Consider the following 13,696-nt stretch of genomic DNA (forward strand, 5'->3'; position numbering starts at 1 on the left):
AAACAGCGGTTGCCCCCCCCCCCCTTCCCATTGCCGACACTACTCACACCCTCCACCCCACCTCCCTTGCCTCACCTCGGTGCCTGAGGGCTTCCGTGATGCCCTCCCGCAGCGCCCAGATCTCGCCAGCCTGGCGGGAGTCCTGCGCCACGACCCCGTCCAGCACCCGCCCCTCGCCCATGGTCGACTCCAGGAAGGCCTCCAGCATTGCGGCATTGTGCTGCTCGCTGCTCCCAGCAATCTCCACCACGAGGAAGAAGGGTGCCTGCGCCGTGTAAGGGATTACGGTCTGGTGAGAGTCGGCATCAGTGAGGCACGAGGGGGTGCCTGGTCTTGCTCCTGCACTGTTTCGATGCACACGGGCGCCGAGGCAGCAGAAAACGTTGTTCTCCATGGCGCTGGTCATGCCTTGCACCAATAAGAACCCCCCTCCCTCGAGCCCACAGCCTCACATCCGAGCCGGGGAGCGGATCCCTCGCCCCCGGCAGGAACTGCTTGGCCACCTCCAGCGACTCCCGGTCAAGGAACTCAAAGGCCGAGAGGAGCTCGCCCAGGTTCTGGCGGGCCGCTTGCAGTACCTGCGCAGGGATCGCATGTGCAGTCGTATGCCGCACGCGCGAATGGAGGGGTGGGGCGGCAGATACCGCCGAGCGGGTCGGCCACCCCTGTGACGCCCTCCTTTCCCCAGCTGCGGGCGCCGACCCTTGGGAAGGACCGAGGACCAGGTTCCCCCCCTCAACCCCATGTGCCTGCTGCGCTGCTTTGAAGGAGGGCACTGCCAGGTAGGCCAGGCTGGTGGCGGGGCTGGCGGCGGGGCACTGGATGGCGACGGCGGTGATGACGCCCAGCGTGCCCTCGCTGCCGATGAACAGCTGCTTGAGGTCGTACCCCGTGTTGTCCTTGCGCAGGCTGCTGAGCAGGTCCAGCACCTGGCCCCCGGCCAGCACCACCTCCAGGCCCAGCACCGAGCCGTGCAGGGGCCCATGGCGCAGCAGGCGGATGCCGCCCGCGTTGGTGGCCACGTTGCCGCCGATGGCGCAGGACCCGCTGGCCCCTAGGTCCAGGGGCATGGCGTGGCCGCGCTCCCGTGCCGCGGCCTCCAGGGTCGCCAGCACGGCGCCCGCCTGCGCGGTAAGCGCGCCCGAGCCGGGGTCAAACCCTAGCAGCGTGGTCATGAGGCCTGTGCTGAGCACCACCTCGTCGTGCACGGGCACGGAGCCGCCCACCAGCCCCGTGTTGCCACCCTGGGGCACCACCGCCAGGCGCCGCGCGGAGCAGTGGCGCAGCAGGGCCGAGACCTGGGCCGTGGAGCGCGGGCGCAGCACGCACCGACCCCGGCCGCGGTATTTTCCCATCCAGTCCCTAGTTTTGATTTTTTTGGGGGGGGGTGCGAGGGGGGTGGGGTGGGGAGAGGGATTAGATTTACAATAAGAAACCAAGAAAATCATCATGGCGAGGGCCGGCATGGGAACGCGCTGCGTGGGGGCCGGTCGGGCCGCATGGTGGCCAGGGATGGGGCCACCGAAAACCCGACGAAAAACGCCCACGCCCACTCCAACCTCCCAGCCCCACCTATTATACGGATCGACCTCATGCGGATCGGTGATCACACCCCCGGATCCCAAGATACTGTCGAACACAGCAAGGTCGCTGTCCTGAAGAAGGGCAAACTCGGTATTCCGGGGAGGGGCCAGGGTGCCAGCAGCCCTGGCCCAGATCGCGAGGCCCACCTGCTGGGCAGGGCCAGCCACGCGCCGTGTTAGCATTGTAGCATGGTGTGTGTCCAGGGGCAGGTGCCGAATCCATTTTAGAGGAATGTAGGGGCCTAGAGGCCCGGCCCCGAGACACACTCCGAAAGTGCGGGCGCCCGCGCGCGTATACCAACTCGGAAGGTGTCCGGCACGAGCAGGCCACCATGACGTGTGGGCGCACCGCAAGCAGTACAGAATGGGACTATCCACAATCAAGGAGGCATCTGACGAGGAAGGAAAGTCTTGAATATGAGCAAGGTGGATGGCAGCACTTCGGCTGCAAAGAAACGACGTCTAGCCAAGCTCGAGGGGTCCAATCCCAAGACATCGACCAACACAATTGAAGTGAAAAGCATAGCATCGCCATCTCTGGTCTCAGCTGCAGCTGTCGCGCCACCACACCCGGTGTACGATGCCCTGCCACGAGGCTTGCTGGCCGCAGAGGTCCTCAAGGTGGGTGAAATGAGTGTGTGCAAGGCTTCTGACAAGAAGATTATTTGTTAGGCGGAGTATAGCCTCTGCACTCCCGTCTCCTGGGTTACCATCGTCTGAGAGACCTTCCATCTTAGAACGACAACCCTTACAACATTGGTATCTCATTGCGCAGGTTCCCCCTCCCGCACGTGATCCACAAGCTGCTGTAGAGGCGCTGGTCGGAGGCTTGGTGTCGGGGAACGGCGCACGCTCCAGTGCGCCATACTCCCTCCGAATGCAAGACAAGAGCATCCTGCTGGAGAACCCCGTGAAGGCCAAGTCAAAGGGTGAGTGATGCAGGATCCCGAGGCTGTGGGACAGGTATATGGAGGTGCCATTGCTGCACTTTGCACAGGAGTGCTCGGCTAATTGCAATTGTCTCTGCCGACGAGAACGCCTATTGTCCCTCTTGCCAATCCAGGTGGAGGCACTCGGCAGACAGCCAAGTGCGCCAGGCGCCAGGGTGGGACGCTGAGCGCTGCCGCCCTGACCACCGTCACGTGAGTCAAAGAGTCTGGTGCCATGCTGCACCAGAGGGGTTTGTCACGAGGGGCATGCCTGGGGGTGGACAAGTTGGACGGGGGATTCAGCGCTGTCAGCAGATGCTGTGCGCCCCCGGCAGCGACGGTGGAGCGCTGGTCCATGACAAGCGCTTCCTCCGGAATCATTGCACGTGCATGCTTGTTTCTGGCGCAGCGCCCCCCAACCTTCCAACCTCCCCAACCCCAATCCCCTCAATCCCCACCTTGCGCCGCAGGTACTTGGGCCTCCTCCCCGTGCACGCGCTGTGGCGGGCGTATGCGGAGAGGCTGGCTGCGCGCGACCCCGGCGTCACCCTCCAGGCTTATCGCGACCGGCTCCTGGGCGCCGAGGTGTCGGAGGCTTGGTGTCGGGGAACGGCGCACGCTCCAGTGCGCCATACTCCCTCCGAATGCAAGACAAGAGCATCCTGCTGGAGAACCCCGTGAAGGCCAAGTCAAAGGGTGAGTGATGCAGGATCCCGAGGCTGTGGGACAGGTATATGGAGGTGCCATTGCTGCACTTTGCACAGGAGTGCTCGGCTAATTGCAATTGTCTCTGCCGACGAGAACGCCTATTGTCCCTCTTGCCAATCCAGGTGGAGGCACTCGGCAGACAGCCAAGTGCGCCAGGCGCCAGGGTGGGACGCTGAGCGCTGCCGCCCTGGCCACCGTCACGTGAGTCAAAGAGTCTGGTGCCATGCTGCACCAGAGGGGTTTGTCACGAGGGGCATGCCTGGGGGTGGACAAGTTGGACGGGGGATTCAGCGCTGTCAGCAGATGCTGTGCGCCCCCGGCAGCGACGGTGGAGCGCTGGTCCATGACAAGCGCTTCCTCCGGAATCATTGCACGTGCATGCTTGTTTCTGGCGCAGCGCCCCCCAACCTTCCAACCTCCCCAACCCCAATCCCCTCAATCCCCACCTTGCGCCGCAGGTACTTGGGCCTCCTCCCCGTGCACGCGCTGTGGCGGGCGTATGCGGAGAGGCTGGCTGCGCGCGACCCCGGCGTCACCCTCCAGGCTTATCGCGACCGGCTCCTGGGCGCCGAGGTCCACGGCGCTCTGGTCAGGGTGAAGGCCTGCGCCACGCGCCCCGACGCCGCTGGGCTGACGGGCATTGTGGCGCTCAGCCGGCCGCATTCGCTGGTGCTGGTCACGCCGGGCGACCGCCGGATCCGCATCCCCCGCCAGAACTCCACGCTGGAGCTGCTCATGGGCACGCGGCTCGTGGCCCTGGAGTACGGCGAGGATGTGGGGCAGGGCTGAGGGTCCGGTGGGCGCTGGAGGCGAGGGTGCGGCCCGCTGCCTGCGATGCACTTTCAAAATGACCTGGCCGGCCATGACTACGAGCTGGAGAGCGGACGAGAGCGGGAGTTGCAGTGGCCTTCATAAAAGTCGGCACGCCCTGGACACAGTGAGGAAGAAGGGAGGAGGTACGGTGCACAACGGTGGATCATGGGTTGTGTGCTTCCAGTGCACGATGTCACCACTGACGGCAGTTTGCGTCCTTGAGGTGCAGGGCTGAGAGAAGCAGATCTGAGGCGCAGGTGCGAGCTCTGCCGCGCGGTGCCGCATCTACCAGGCCTGTCCGCATGGCCCCCGGGCAAGCGCCTGCCGCGATTCAAGAGAGGCGGGAGCATGGGCAGAAGGGCGCGACGCAATGTGGCAGCCTGAAGGGGCTGGCATGGCTGGATGGATGTGCCGCCGATCCACCCGCCAGCACTGCTGGAGGGAGGAGCACTTGAGGCCGGCCTGGAAGCGATGGCACCACTCATTCTCCGTGCCGTGCTCGCGCAGGACACAGAGGAGCTCCTTGAAGCTGGGGATGTACTCGCGAATGCCTCCGGTCTCGCGAAGCCCGTCCAGCTCGCATTGCACTATGTGGGCCAGAGATTCTCCCACAAACCCTGTTGCTAGGGCGTCGAGGGCCTCGGGCAGGGTCGTGTGAAGGTGTCCCTCCTGAAACCACCAGTAGGCGGCGGGCACCGTGAGGGCTCCTCTCAGGAGGACAGGGGTCTGCGCAGGAGAGAGACTCCGCGAGAATGCAAGTCCGCAGCTGCAGAGCCCAGTCCACAAAGTCTCTGGCGATTGTATCACCCTTGTAGCATTGTGGATTGCGCCGCAGTCGAGGCAAAGGAGTTCCCATGTCTGGATCTGCTAACAAGGCGGGAGGGATGAGCAATGGTGTCGTCCCATTCGACTTTAGGGCAGGCACAGCGACGATTGTCGGGGAGGTCGCCGTGGTTTGAACGCTGTGAAGGGCGGCAGCCTCTGCGGGCAGCGCCGCAGGGACACAGGATTCCCACTCCTTCATCTTCTGCTCCAGAATTGTGATGCGTGCCAGAGCTGTCTCCAACTTCTCCGCATGGAGTCGACAGGCCTCGGTAGGCTAGCTTGCCGCATAGTTCTGTCGTCTTATCGTGGGCAGACGCCTGCACGTCCTGTACGGCGGATGACATTGGATCAGCCGACACCGGCGTGCGCACAACGGCTTCACGAAGTAGGACTGCGCGCTGTGCGCGAGCGAGGTCCTAGCCAGCTCTCTTGGCTGCTGTCAGGGTGGAAATGGGCCTCGGGTCACAAGATCTGAAATAGCTGTGTCAGAGACTGAGTGTCTTCCGAAACCACATGTAGTGGGAGTAGGAGTCTGCTCCCGAAATTGGGTGAGATTTTGCTTGCTCGGAGTCCCACTCCACTGCAAAATCTACCAAGACTCTCCCACAAGCCCTGTCGCTTGCCTTATGTAAACCTTAGATGAGCCCCAATCTGCCAGCGAGACCAAACACGAGTACGCCCATGCTAGCAAGGCCAGCTGCGCATGGGCAGCTGGCCCGTTACTGCGCACCTATCAATTTAACTTTCATGATCCGAGGGTATTCCCAACAAGTCTGTCCCAGGAAACTGCAAAAATATTGATCGAGATGGATATATTTTGAATCGTTGCGGCTGCTTTGAGGCTACAAAACTCCACACAGGGAAGCGTGGCTGCAGACACAAGCACAATGGGCAGCCCCCGGCAAGGGCTTTCTCAGGACAGTTGACACCCGGTGAACAGCCATGCGCGTCATCTTCCTAGCAATCGGCTGCGCTGCCACACTGTTGGCAACTCTGTATGCAAAGTGGTTGTCGGTGGAACATGACGTCCAAGGCAAAATCGCGCTGATTCTGGTGGATGTGCAGCGGGACTTCATGGACGACGGCCCTGGTGAGACCCTGGACCACCAGCGAGATCCCGGAGTGCTACACACACTGACTTACAATCTCATACTCCCTCTCAGTGTGTATCGTACATTCTCCTCACTCCATACATAGTCCCTGTCAGGGGTGCACTCGCCCTGCTCCCCATCTGGAATGAGCTCCTGGAGCTAGCAGGAGGGGATGGCCCGATAGACCATGCCATCGCCACCGCAGACTGGCATCCCAAGGTGCCAAACCTGGGATGACCCGGGGACATGCCTGAGGCACTGCTTGCACGTTTCCAGTGAGTTGCACAGCCCATACAGTGCCTGCACTTGCAGTCATCACAGTGCACCTGGACCACACGCATTCCCAAACCCCACCAGGACCACATTTCGTTCGTGAGCAGCCACAAAGGCGTTCAGCTGGGGGACCAGATCCACCAGTGTGCGGCAAGTGGCCAGGCCGGTGCCGGCGGCTGCCACAACATCATCCTGTTCAACAGTCACTGCGTAGCTGGCAGCTTAGGGGCCCAGTCACCTGGTGAGAGTGGCGGCCGGGTGTCAGTTCTTGCCACTGGCCCCAAATACAGCTACCCCCTTTCAGGCTCTGCCTAGACTGCTGCCCCTTTCCCTCGCTGTGCAGACGGACTGGCCACAGATCGATTAGATCACACTGTTCGCAAGGGCACCCTGCCCGACGTTGAATCTTACAGTGGGCTCTTCGACCTCGGCCACACGCACCCGACGGGCTTGGTGGAGCTGCTGCGGGCGCGGCGGGTGACCACGCTGGTGGTGGCGGGGGTCGCCACCGACTACTGCGTCCTTTACACGGTGCTGGATGCGCTGGAGGAGGGATTTCAGGTCTTCCTCGTCCTGGACGGCTGTGCCGGCATCAGCGCGGAGGCGGTGCATGCCGCTCTGGATCGCATGCAGGCGGCAGGCGCCGTCCTCGTAAGCCTTCGTGGACGGGAGGGCGACCATGGGGCACCCTCGCTCCTGACGGAGCTGGAGCGAGCCCGGGGGAAGGTGCACCCTGGTTCCCAGCGAGAGCTGTAGGGCAGGGAAGCATGATCTGGTACTTGCCAAGCACATATGAAGATGTGACATGGCATGACGCACAAAGTGGGGCACCTGCAATGTGTCTGTAGATTCTTGACTCATTCTTTCACTCATGGCTGCATCCAATCCCATCCAAGAATGGTATTGTTTCACAAATTTTCTGCATCTGACTCAGCACACTTGGGCACAGGTGAGTCAGGTTGGGGTGCTGGGGTTTCTGTGTCACCTGGCACGAGATTCCCAGGTTCAAGTCCTGAAGCTTCCACTTCCGCTACCAGCACATCAGGCCCTTTTCCAGGGCTGCGTTTCCTCCTGTGGTGGCAGGGCCAGGGTACTGGGATCTGGCTGTGAACTGAGACCCTGCACCTGAGCTCACTCCAAGCGTGTACATATCTCCGCTCAGCACATGCTCTTCGCTGCCATGTGTGAACATGCAATGTGACACAGGGCGCGACAACACCCAGGAATTGTGCTCCACAAAATATCCTCTCAGTTTTCTAGCCGGCCTCCCCTTCACCCCCGCCTACTTGGCTGCGCCGCTCGCATCATCCCCTAGGGAGGGACCCTTTCCCGGGTCGTCAGGCTCCTTGCCACGCCTGGCCGCCAGCCTCGCAGCATCCTTCTCAGCTTTCGCTGCGGCACGCTCCGCGGCGCGCTCCTCGGCTCGTCGTCGCGCCAGGGCCTCCTTGGCCTCCCTCTCCGCCTGCAGGTGGATGGAGGTGGCCACGCAGGCCGGCGCTCAGAGGGTGTTTCTCTGCTGCCCATCCAGGCCCAGGACAGCAGGGCGGGAAGGGCATTGAGGCCACCAACCGGTCATGTCCATTCCAACCCACGCAGAGACCTCCATCTCCACCCCCCCCCCAAAAAAGAGAAAACACCCGAGACTCACACCTGCGCCTTGCGCTCCCGCTCCGCAGCGGCCTGCTGGTTCAGCGCGGCCACGGCGGCGATGTCCAGCGTGGCAGTGCGTCGGACCTGGGCGGCCCCCGCCCCCGCCAGCCCCGCGCGCGGCCGTGCCGTAGGCGCGGGCCGGCTGATGAAGATGTCGGCGGCGGGGCGGGGCAGCGAGCGCGGTCCGGTGGCGCCGGCGCGGGAGCCGCCCGGCGCGATGGCGGCGCCGGGCGGGCGCAGGCCGGGGGCCGCGGAGGAGGGCAGGCCCTGCCCCGCCGTGGGGGCCTCCGAGCGCGGCCGCGCCCGGAAGTGGCGGTGCGGCAGGACCGGCGCTGGGGAGGCGACGCCCTGCCGCTCCCTCACCAGGTCAGGGTGCAGGTACAGCTCCTGCGGCGGCGGGACGGCGGGGTGGGTGGGGGGCTCTGCTGCAGCCGTCGCCATGAGAAGATTAGGCTGCCCTGGGGCAGGCAGGGCGGCAGCATGCTGGGTTGGGGTTAGAACAGCACTGCCCCATGCGCCCCGCCATGCTGCTTGCCTTGCCAAGCTGTTCGTGCACGCTTCCTCCCCACCAAGGTCCTCTTACATACTGGACCCTTGCACGATCCCCCTCGTCGCCGACACCCCTCCCTATCTCTCAGACCTGCTGCCCACCTCCTGGGGCCGATACAGCAGGGGGTCGGCTTCGCGCAGGCCACTCACCAGCTCGTCAAGCGTCTTGCCCACCTGCGGCATGGAGAGAGCGAAAAAGAGTGAATGGTCTGGCTCAGCCCTCCGTCGCTCCCCTTGCCCACCAAGGCCGACCACCTCCAGACCTCTCCCTGCGCCTCACGAGCTTGAAATCGGCGGCCACGGCGCCCAGGTGGATGCGCCCATCGTATGGCCCGACGGCCAGCGCCATGACCCTCACCCATTCGTCCCTGGACATGGAGGGGGATGGGAAGGCCAGCACTGCCCGTCAGCCTCCATACGCGGGGGAACCCCTGCATCCCACAGAACCCCAAGAGGCGGCCACCTAGGTAGCACAGCGCACTTGTCAGCCACGCCGGCCTCGACCATGGCCTGAAGCTGGGGCCGGAGCTCCTCCAGGCTGGCCCCCTTCATGGCCAGGGGGGCCAGGAGGAGGCGGGTCTTCACCATGGTGTCCAGGTCGGACCACTTGGACACCAGATACTCCAGGACGGGGGCGGTGAGCATGCCGGCCACGTTTGGGGCGCTCCATTCCCCGGCCAGCTTGGAGGATATGTGCAGGGTCAAGTCGCGCGCTGCCATGGCGAGGGAGGCCCTCGATGCCGGGATCTTTCGGCAGTGGCAACCTCTTCTCTCCTCGTGGCGCAAGAGCACCGAGACGATGATCACCTAGCCCCAATGCGCCATTTAATACCCCTAATCTCTCTGATAAATGAATAAGATCATGGGATAGCACATCGCTTGAATCGAAACTCGCATGCCCCATCGTCAAATAGTACTCGCTGTGCCAACCTGCGGACCCCGTCATTCCGGAAGGGGTCACGGAAAATCTACATTGCCCTGCAGATGCTTGCACTTCATAGGACCGACAATTAGACAGTCCCATCTCATGCGGGCACCTCAAACTCCTGCAGCGGCGTCTTCTGGTACATGTTGCGCAGCTGGCCGCAGGCAGCCGCCGCCTCCAGGCCTCGCGTGATCCGCACGCTGACGGGCACCCTCCGCTCCTCCAAGATGGACTTGAAGATCTCCACGGCCTCCCTGCTGGGGCTCTTGAACTCTGCTTGGATTGAAGCGGAGGGAGGTGGAAGAGGTGGTTTCGATCTTGCTGAAATGTGTCTTTCCGGCTGGGTGGCGAGGAGGGCTCGAGCCAGCCAGCCCCTCCCTCTCGATGGGCTTCTGATAAAACAGTATCCAGGTGCATCACCCACACGCCTTGCCTCCGCCCAACCCCCGGCCCATCCCCTAAAACCCCCCAGGCCCCCATCATCCACGCGCCTGCATCGTCCACGGCGTTCCAGGGGATGAGGTTGACGTGGCACCTCATGCTGCGGTGCTGGCGCAGCAGCCTCGTCAGCTCGATGGCATGCTGCGGCTGGTCGTTCACCCCCGCCATCAGCGTGTACTCGAAGGACACCCTCCGCCCAGACACCCTGTTTGTAGAAGAGGGAAGAAAGGGGGAATCGATGTGAGTATGAGATGGGCATCAAGAGGACAGCGGCTGGTGATTGCGCGGCAGGCAGCACCGGCCGACGGGTTGACGCCGTCAGGGCCCAAGATTGTCTACGACGCTCTAGAGCCATGACGCCCCTGGGGAACCCCTTCTCATGCCCGTCTCCCGCCCCCATCCTCTCACGCGCTCCCTTTCCCCCACCTGCCTCCCAACCCAACCGACCTACACTCACTCAAAGTACTTGGTGCAGTCGGCCATGAGGGCCTGGAGCGGGTAGACCCTGGCGGAGGGCACGATGCGCTCCCTCAGCTCCTGGGTGGGCGCATGCAGCGACACAGCCAGTGTGACCTGGAGGCGCCGCGCTGCCAGCTGGCGCAGCGTCCCCGGCACGCCCACGGTGCTCAGGGTCAGGTGCCGCGCGCCCATGCCCAGGTCCTCGCGCAGCGCGCGCAGCGCGGCCAGCACCGAGGGCAGGTTCAGCATGGGCTCGCCCATGCCCATGAAGACGACGTTGGAGGGGCGGCGGCCAAAGTGCTCGCCCACCGCCAGCACCTGGTCCAGGATCTCGTGGGGCAGCAGGTTGCGCGCAAAGCCGCCCTTCCCCGTGGCGCAGAAGGTGCAGCGCATGGGGCAGCCCACCTGGGAGCTGACGCAGACGGTGAGGCGCGGGCCCTCGGGGATGCCCACGCACTCCACCACCCGCCCGTCGGCCAGCTGGAGGAGGAGCTTGGCGGTGCCGTCCCGCGCCGTCACCGCGCCGCGCGGCGTCGACCGCCCCGTGCGCACTCCAGCCCCTCGCAGCGCGGCGCGCAGCGCGGCCGGCAGGCCGCGCACCTCCTCCAGCGACCGCGCGCCGGCCAGCACGCCGTCACGCAGCTGGGCCGCGCGGTAGGCCGGCGCGCCCAGCGCGCTCACCAGCGCGCGCAGCTCGGCGGCGGGCCGGCCCAGCAACACCTGGCCTGGGGAGTGGCGGGAGGACTCCCGCGCCAGGCGCGCTGCGTCGCGCTGCGCACGCAGCACTGCCTCGCCGTCCAGGTCGGTCCAGGGGCCGTCAACCAGGCGCGGGTCGCGGGGGACCACGCTGGGGCCTGAGAGGGGGCCGGGGTCTGAGAGGGGGTTGGGGCCCGAGGAGGAGGGGGGGTCTGGAGTGGGGCGGACAGGCCCGGGGCTGCTCGCAGGACCCTGAGGCTGCGTGGAGACAGCGGACGCGGGCTTGCCGGTGGGACGCAGGGGGCGCAGCTTGGACCAGCCGTCCGCGGCGATGCGCCCGGCGCGGAACCCGATGGAGGTCTTGGGCCGGACCGGCCGTGAACCGCCCTTCATGCCCTCGGCGCTGGCTGCTGGGGGTGCAGGGCCTGGCTCCCGCCTGATGGAGGCAGCATGTGTCGCATAGGCGGGGGCAGCAGAGCGGCGGAGGGGGGGTGGCACAAGGCCAGCGGAGAATAGCCGGGCACGATGCCAGCCCGCGACGCACCGCATGCATGCCATTGTGTTGTTGGGGAGGGTCAGCCTGGGATTAAGCTCATGTTTTCATCATGCTGGCATGCAGGACAGTGGCGTTGCTGGTGAGTGGCTGTATGTTGTGGAGAGAAAGGTCCCAAACGCTGCCATGCATGGTTATCACGTGGATGTGGAATACGAAAACTCTCACGACGCACAGATGATACTTGAGCCCCGCCAATTGTCTACCGAAAGGCGTAGCCTACGATCGTGAGTTTCCAAGTGTCACAGCGGAATGGCGACGGTCTGAGGCACCACTGCCCACACCCTCACCTCGGGTGGGAGGGGCTCTTGCGGAGCGACTGAGGAGCACAGGCGCCACCCATGGCCCACGCAGGCTTCAGCCATGGATCTCCAACCTCGGAAATGTCAACACCGCGACCCACGCCACGGAAGGGATCTGCCAGGGTGCCCTCAACCTCCGGCATTGTGGGGCCCGTCTGCCCTCACCTGAGTCGGCGTCAGGGCCGAAGTCCCTTCTCCACTGGCTTGGGACATCGGGTGAGCGCTGCTGATGGATGGTGTGCATCCTAGATACACCGTAGAGCCAGCTGCGCCCATCTCCCTACATGCTCCTGTGCCGCACCGTCATGTTCACCTGCCCTCCCCTCCACACCCACAAACTTCCTCAGGCACCAGACCCCCACCTAGCGCCCGTCCGATCCGTGTCCGGCTCCCTGGACATCCCCCTGCTCCCCGCCCAGTCCGCCTCCGAAACCCTGATCGAGTTCCGGGACGTGTACAAGTCGTTCGGGGACAAGCACATCCTGCGCGGCGCTAGCTTCTGCGTGCGCCGCGGCGAGGCCGTGGGCATCATTGGCGGCTCCGGCACGGGCAAGAGCACCACCCTGCGCATCGCCGCAGGCCTGCTGCAGCCCGACGCGGGGCAGGTGCTGGTGCGGGGGGTGGAGCGGGTGGGCCTGATGGCCGACCAGCCCGACAGCGACGGCGCGCTGGTGATGGGCCTGGTCTTCCAGTCGGCCGCCCTCTTCGACTCCCTCACCGTGGGCGAGAACGTGGGCTTCCTACTCCTGGAGCACAGCAAGCTGCCCAAGACGCGCATCAAGGTGGGAAGGGGGGATACTGGAGAGGGTGGGGGATGACGCCGGGGGGTGCTCATGGGAGGGGGTGGAAGCGGTCGCCTGACAGTCCCAGCCTGAGCTCTCCCTGACCCATGGAACCCCGCCCCGCTCCACAGAAGCTGGTGGCGGCGGCCCTGCGCAAGGTGGGCCTGCGGGGCGTGGAGAACCTGATGCCCTCCGAGCTGTCCGGGGGGATGAAGAAGCGCGTGGCGCTGGCGCGGGCCATCATCCGGGACGACCAGCACGCCCAGGCGGAGCAGGTGAGCACTGTGGGCGCTGCAGGAAAAGAGGGAGTTTATGAGGGCCTCGGAAATGCAGGTGCATGAGCCCGCTCCCTGCGTCATGGCAACCCCTGACCCTCATCCACCGTTCCCCCTTTCCAGCTCATCATGTACGACGAGCCGACGGCGGGGCTGGACCCCGTGGCCTCCACGGTGGTGGAGGACCTGATCCGCGGCATGCACACGCCAACGTCGGCGAGGTCGCGGGGGGGCATCACCAGCTACATGGTGGGTCCAGGGGGTGGTTCTGGCATTTTGGTGGATGACTTGGTGGTGGGATGGAGGGTCTGACCATGCCTGCCAGCGTCGGTCCTGAAGAAGCCCCCAGGGGAACTGCGGGTAGAATTCGACGGCGAGGCGTGTCGCCCATCACCTGGCCAGGCACCAGGGATCAGGTTGTAATCGGACCCACACCTGGCCTCCTGAGCCTCCTGGACCACTGCATGCATGCTTGATTGCAAATCCCTTCCTGTCCCACTTCACCATACCAAAACTGCAGGTGGTGACGCACCAGCACAGCACCATCCGGCGTGCAGTGGACCGCCTCATCTTCCTGAATGACGGCAAGGTGGTCTGGCAGGGCACAGTCAAGGAGTTTGATGCCTGCGACGTGCCCATCGTGCGCCAGTTCGCGTCAGGCAGCCTGGACGGGCCCATCACATATGTCTGAGGAAACCATACCCACTGGCGCCTTCTCTTGTGGGGGTGATTAATCCGACGAGGATGCGAGGGGCGTGATACGTTTACTCACACGGCCCGTCCTGCAATTGCTTGTACAATCTAGACGAGTTTAGTGGCCAAGATCTGATACATTCAGCGCA

At 64.5% G+C, this 13,696-nt stretch overlaps 6 protein-coding genes across 6 annotated transcripts in view; 3 read left to right on the top strand and 3 right to left on the bottom strand.

Moving 5' to 3' along the window:
- The window catches only part of F751_2783 (putative D-2-hydroxyglutarate dehydrogenase, mitochondrial), a gene marked incomplete at both ends in the record, with an annotated part of 3,315 nt that extends 1,549 nt beyond the window's left edge, over positions 1-1,766 (bottom strand). The window contains 4 exons of the mRNA XM_011402477.1: positions 76-289; positions 453-578; positions 741-1,362; positions 1,573-1,766. Of these exons, the coding sequence (XP_011400779.1) occupies positions 76-289; positions 453-578; positions 741-1,362; positions 1,573-1,766 (1,156 nt within the window). The remainder of the gene's footprint in view (positions 1-75; positions 290-452; positions 579-740; positions 1,363-1,572) is intronic.
- A 694-nt stretch (positions 1,767-2,460) lies between these two features.
- Positions 2,461-4,009, top strand: F751_2784 (hypothetical protein; the record flags this gene model as incomplete). Its single annotated transcript, XM_011402478.1, has 5 exons — positions 2,461-2,512; positions 2,647-2,725; positions 2,983-3,113; positions 3,343-3,421; positions 3,679-4,009. The coding sequence occupies 5 exons, from the start codon at positions 2,461-2,463 to the stop codon at positions 4,007-4,009; spliced, it is 672 nt and encodes a 223-aa protein (XP_011400780.1).
- A 1,791-nt stretch (positions 4,010-5,800) lies between these two features.
- F751_2785 (Pyrazinamidase/nicotinamidase) lies at positions 5,801-6,978 on the top strand (the record flags this gene model as incomplete). Its single annotated transcript, XM_011402479.1, has 2 exons — positions 5,801-5,948; positions 6,566-6,978. The coding sequence occupies 2 exons, from the start codon at positions 5,801-5,803 to the stop codon at positions 6,976-6,978; spliced, it is 561 nt and encodes a 186-aa protein (XP_011400781.1).
- A 526-nt stretch (positions 6,979-7,504) lies between these two features.
- F751_2786 (hypothetical protein) lies at positions 7,505-9,141 on the bottom strand (the record flags this gene model as incomplete). The annotated part of the gene is made up of 6 exons (XM_011402480.1): positions 7,505-7,684; positions 7,873-7,956; positions 8,236-8,259; positions 8,524-8,595; positions 8,702-8,789; positions 8,903-9,141. 6 exons carry the CDS (start codon positions 9,139-9,141, stop codon positions 7,505-7,507), a joined length of 687 nt encoding a protein of 228 aa, XP_011400782.1.
- Positions 9,142-9,446: 305 nt separating this feature from the next.
- Positions 9,447-11,335, bottom strand: F751_2787 (putative dual-specificity RNA methyltransferase RlmN; the record flags this gene model as incomplete). Its single annotated transcript, XM_011402481.1, has 4 exons — positions 9,447-9,617; positions 9,812-9,992; positions 10,245-11,100; positions 11,194-11,335. The coding sequence occupies 4 exons, from the start codon at positions 11,333-11,335 to the stop codon at positions 9,447-9,449; spliced, it is 1,350 nt and encodes a 449-aa protein (XP_011400783.1).
- A 212-nt stretch (positions 11,336-11,547) lies between these two features.
- On the top strand, positions 11,548-13,545 carry F751_2788 (Protein TRIGALACTOSYLDIACYLGLYCEROL 3, chloroplastic; the record flags this gene model as incomplete). The annotated part of the gene is made up of 5 exons (XM_011402482.1): positions 11,548-11,577; positions 12,145-12,579; positions 12,711-12,854; positions 12,978-13,103; positions 13,375-13,545. 5 exons carry the CDS (start codon positions 11,548-11,550, stop codon positions 13,543-13,545), a joined length of 906 nt encoding a protein of 301 aa, XP_011400784.1.
- Positions 13,546-13,696: the final 151 nt, after the last annotated feature.

This window comes from Auxenochlorella protothecoides, assembly GCF_000733215.1.
Source record: "Auxenochlorella protothecoides strain 0710 unplaced genomic scaffold scaffold3, whole genome shotgun sequence".
Classification (NCBI taxonomy): Eukaryota; Viridiplantae; Chlorophyta; class Trebouxiophyceae; order Chlorellales; family Chlorellaceae; genus Auxenochlorella; species Auxenochlorella protothecoides.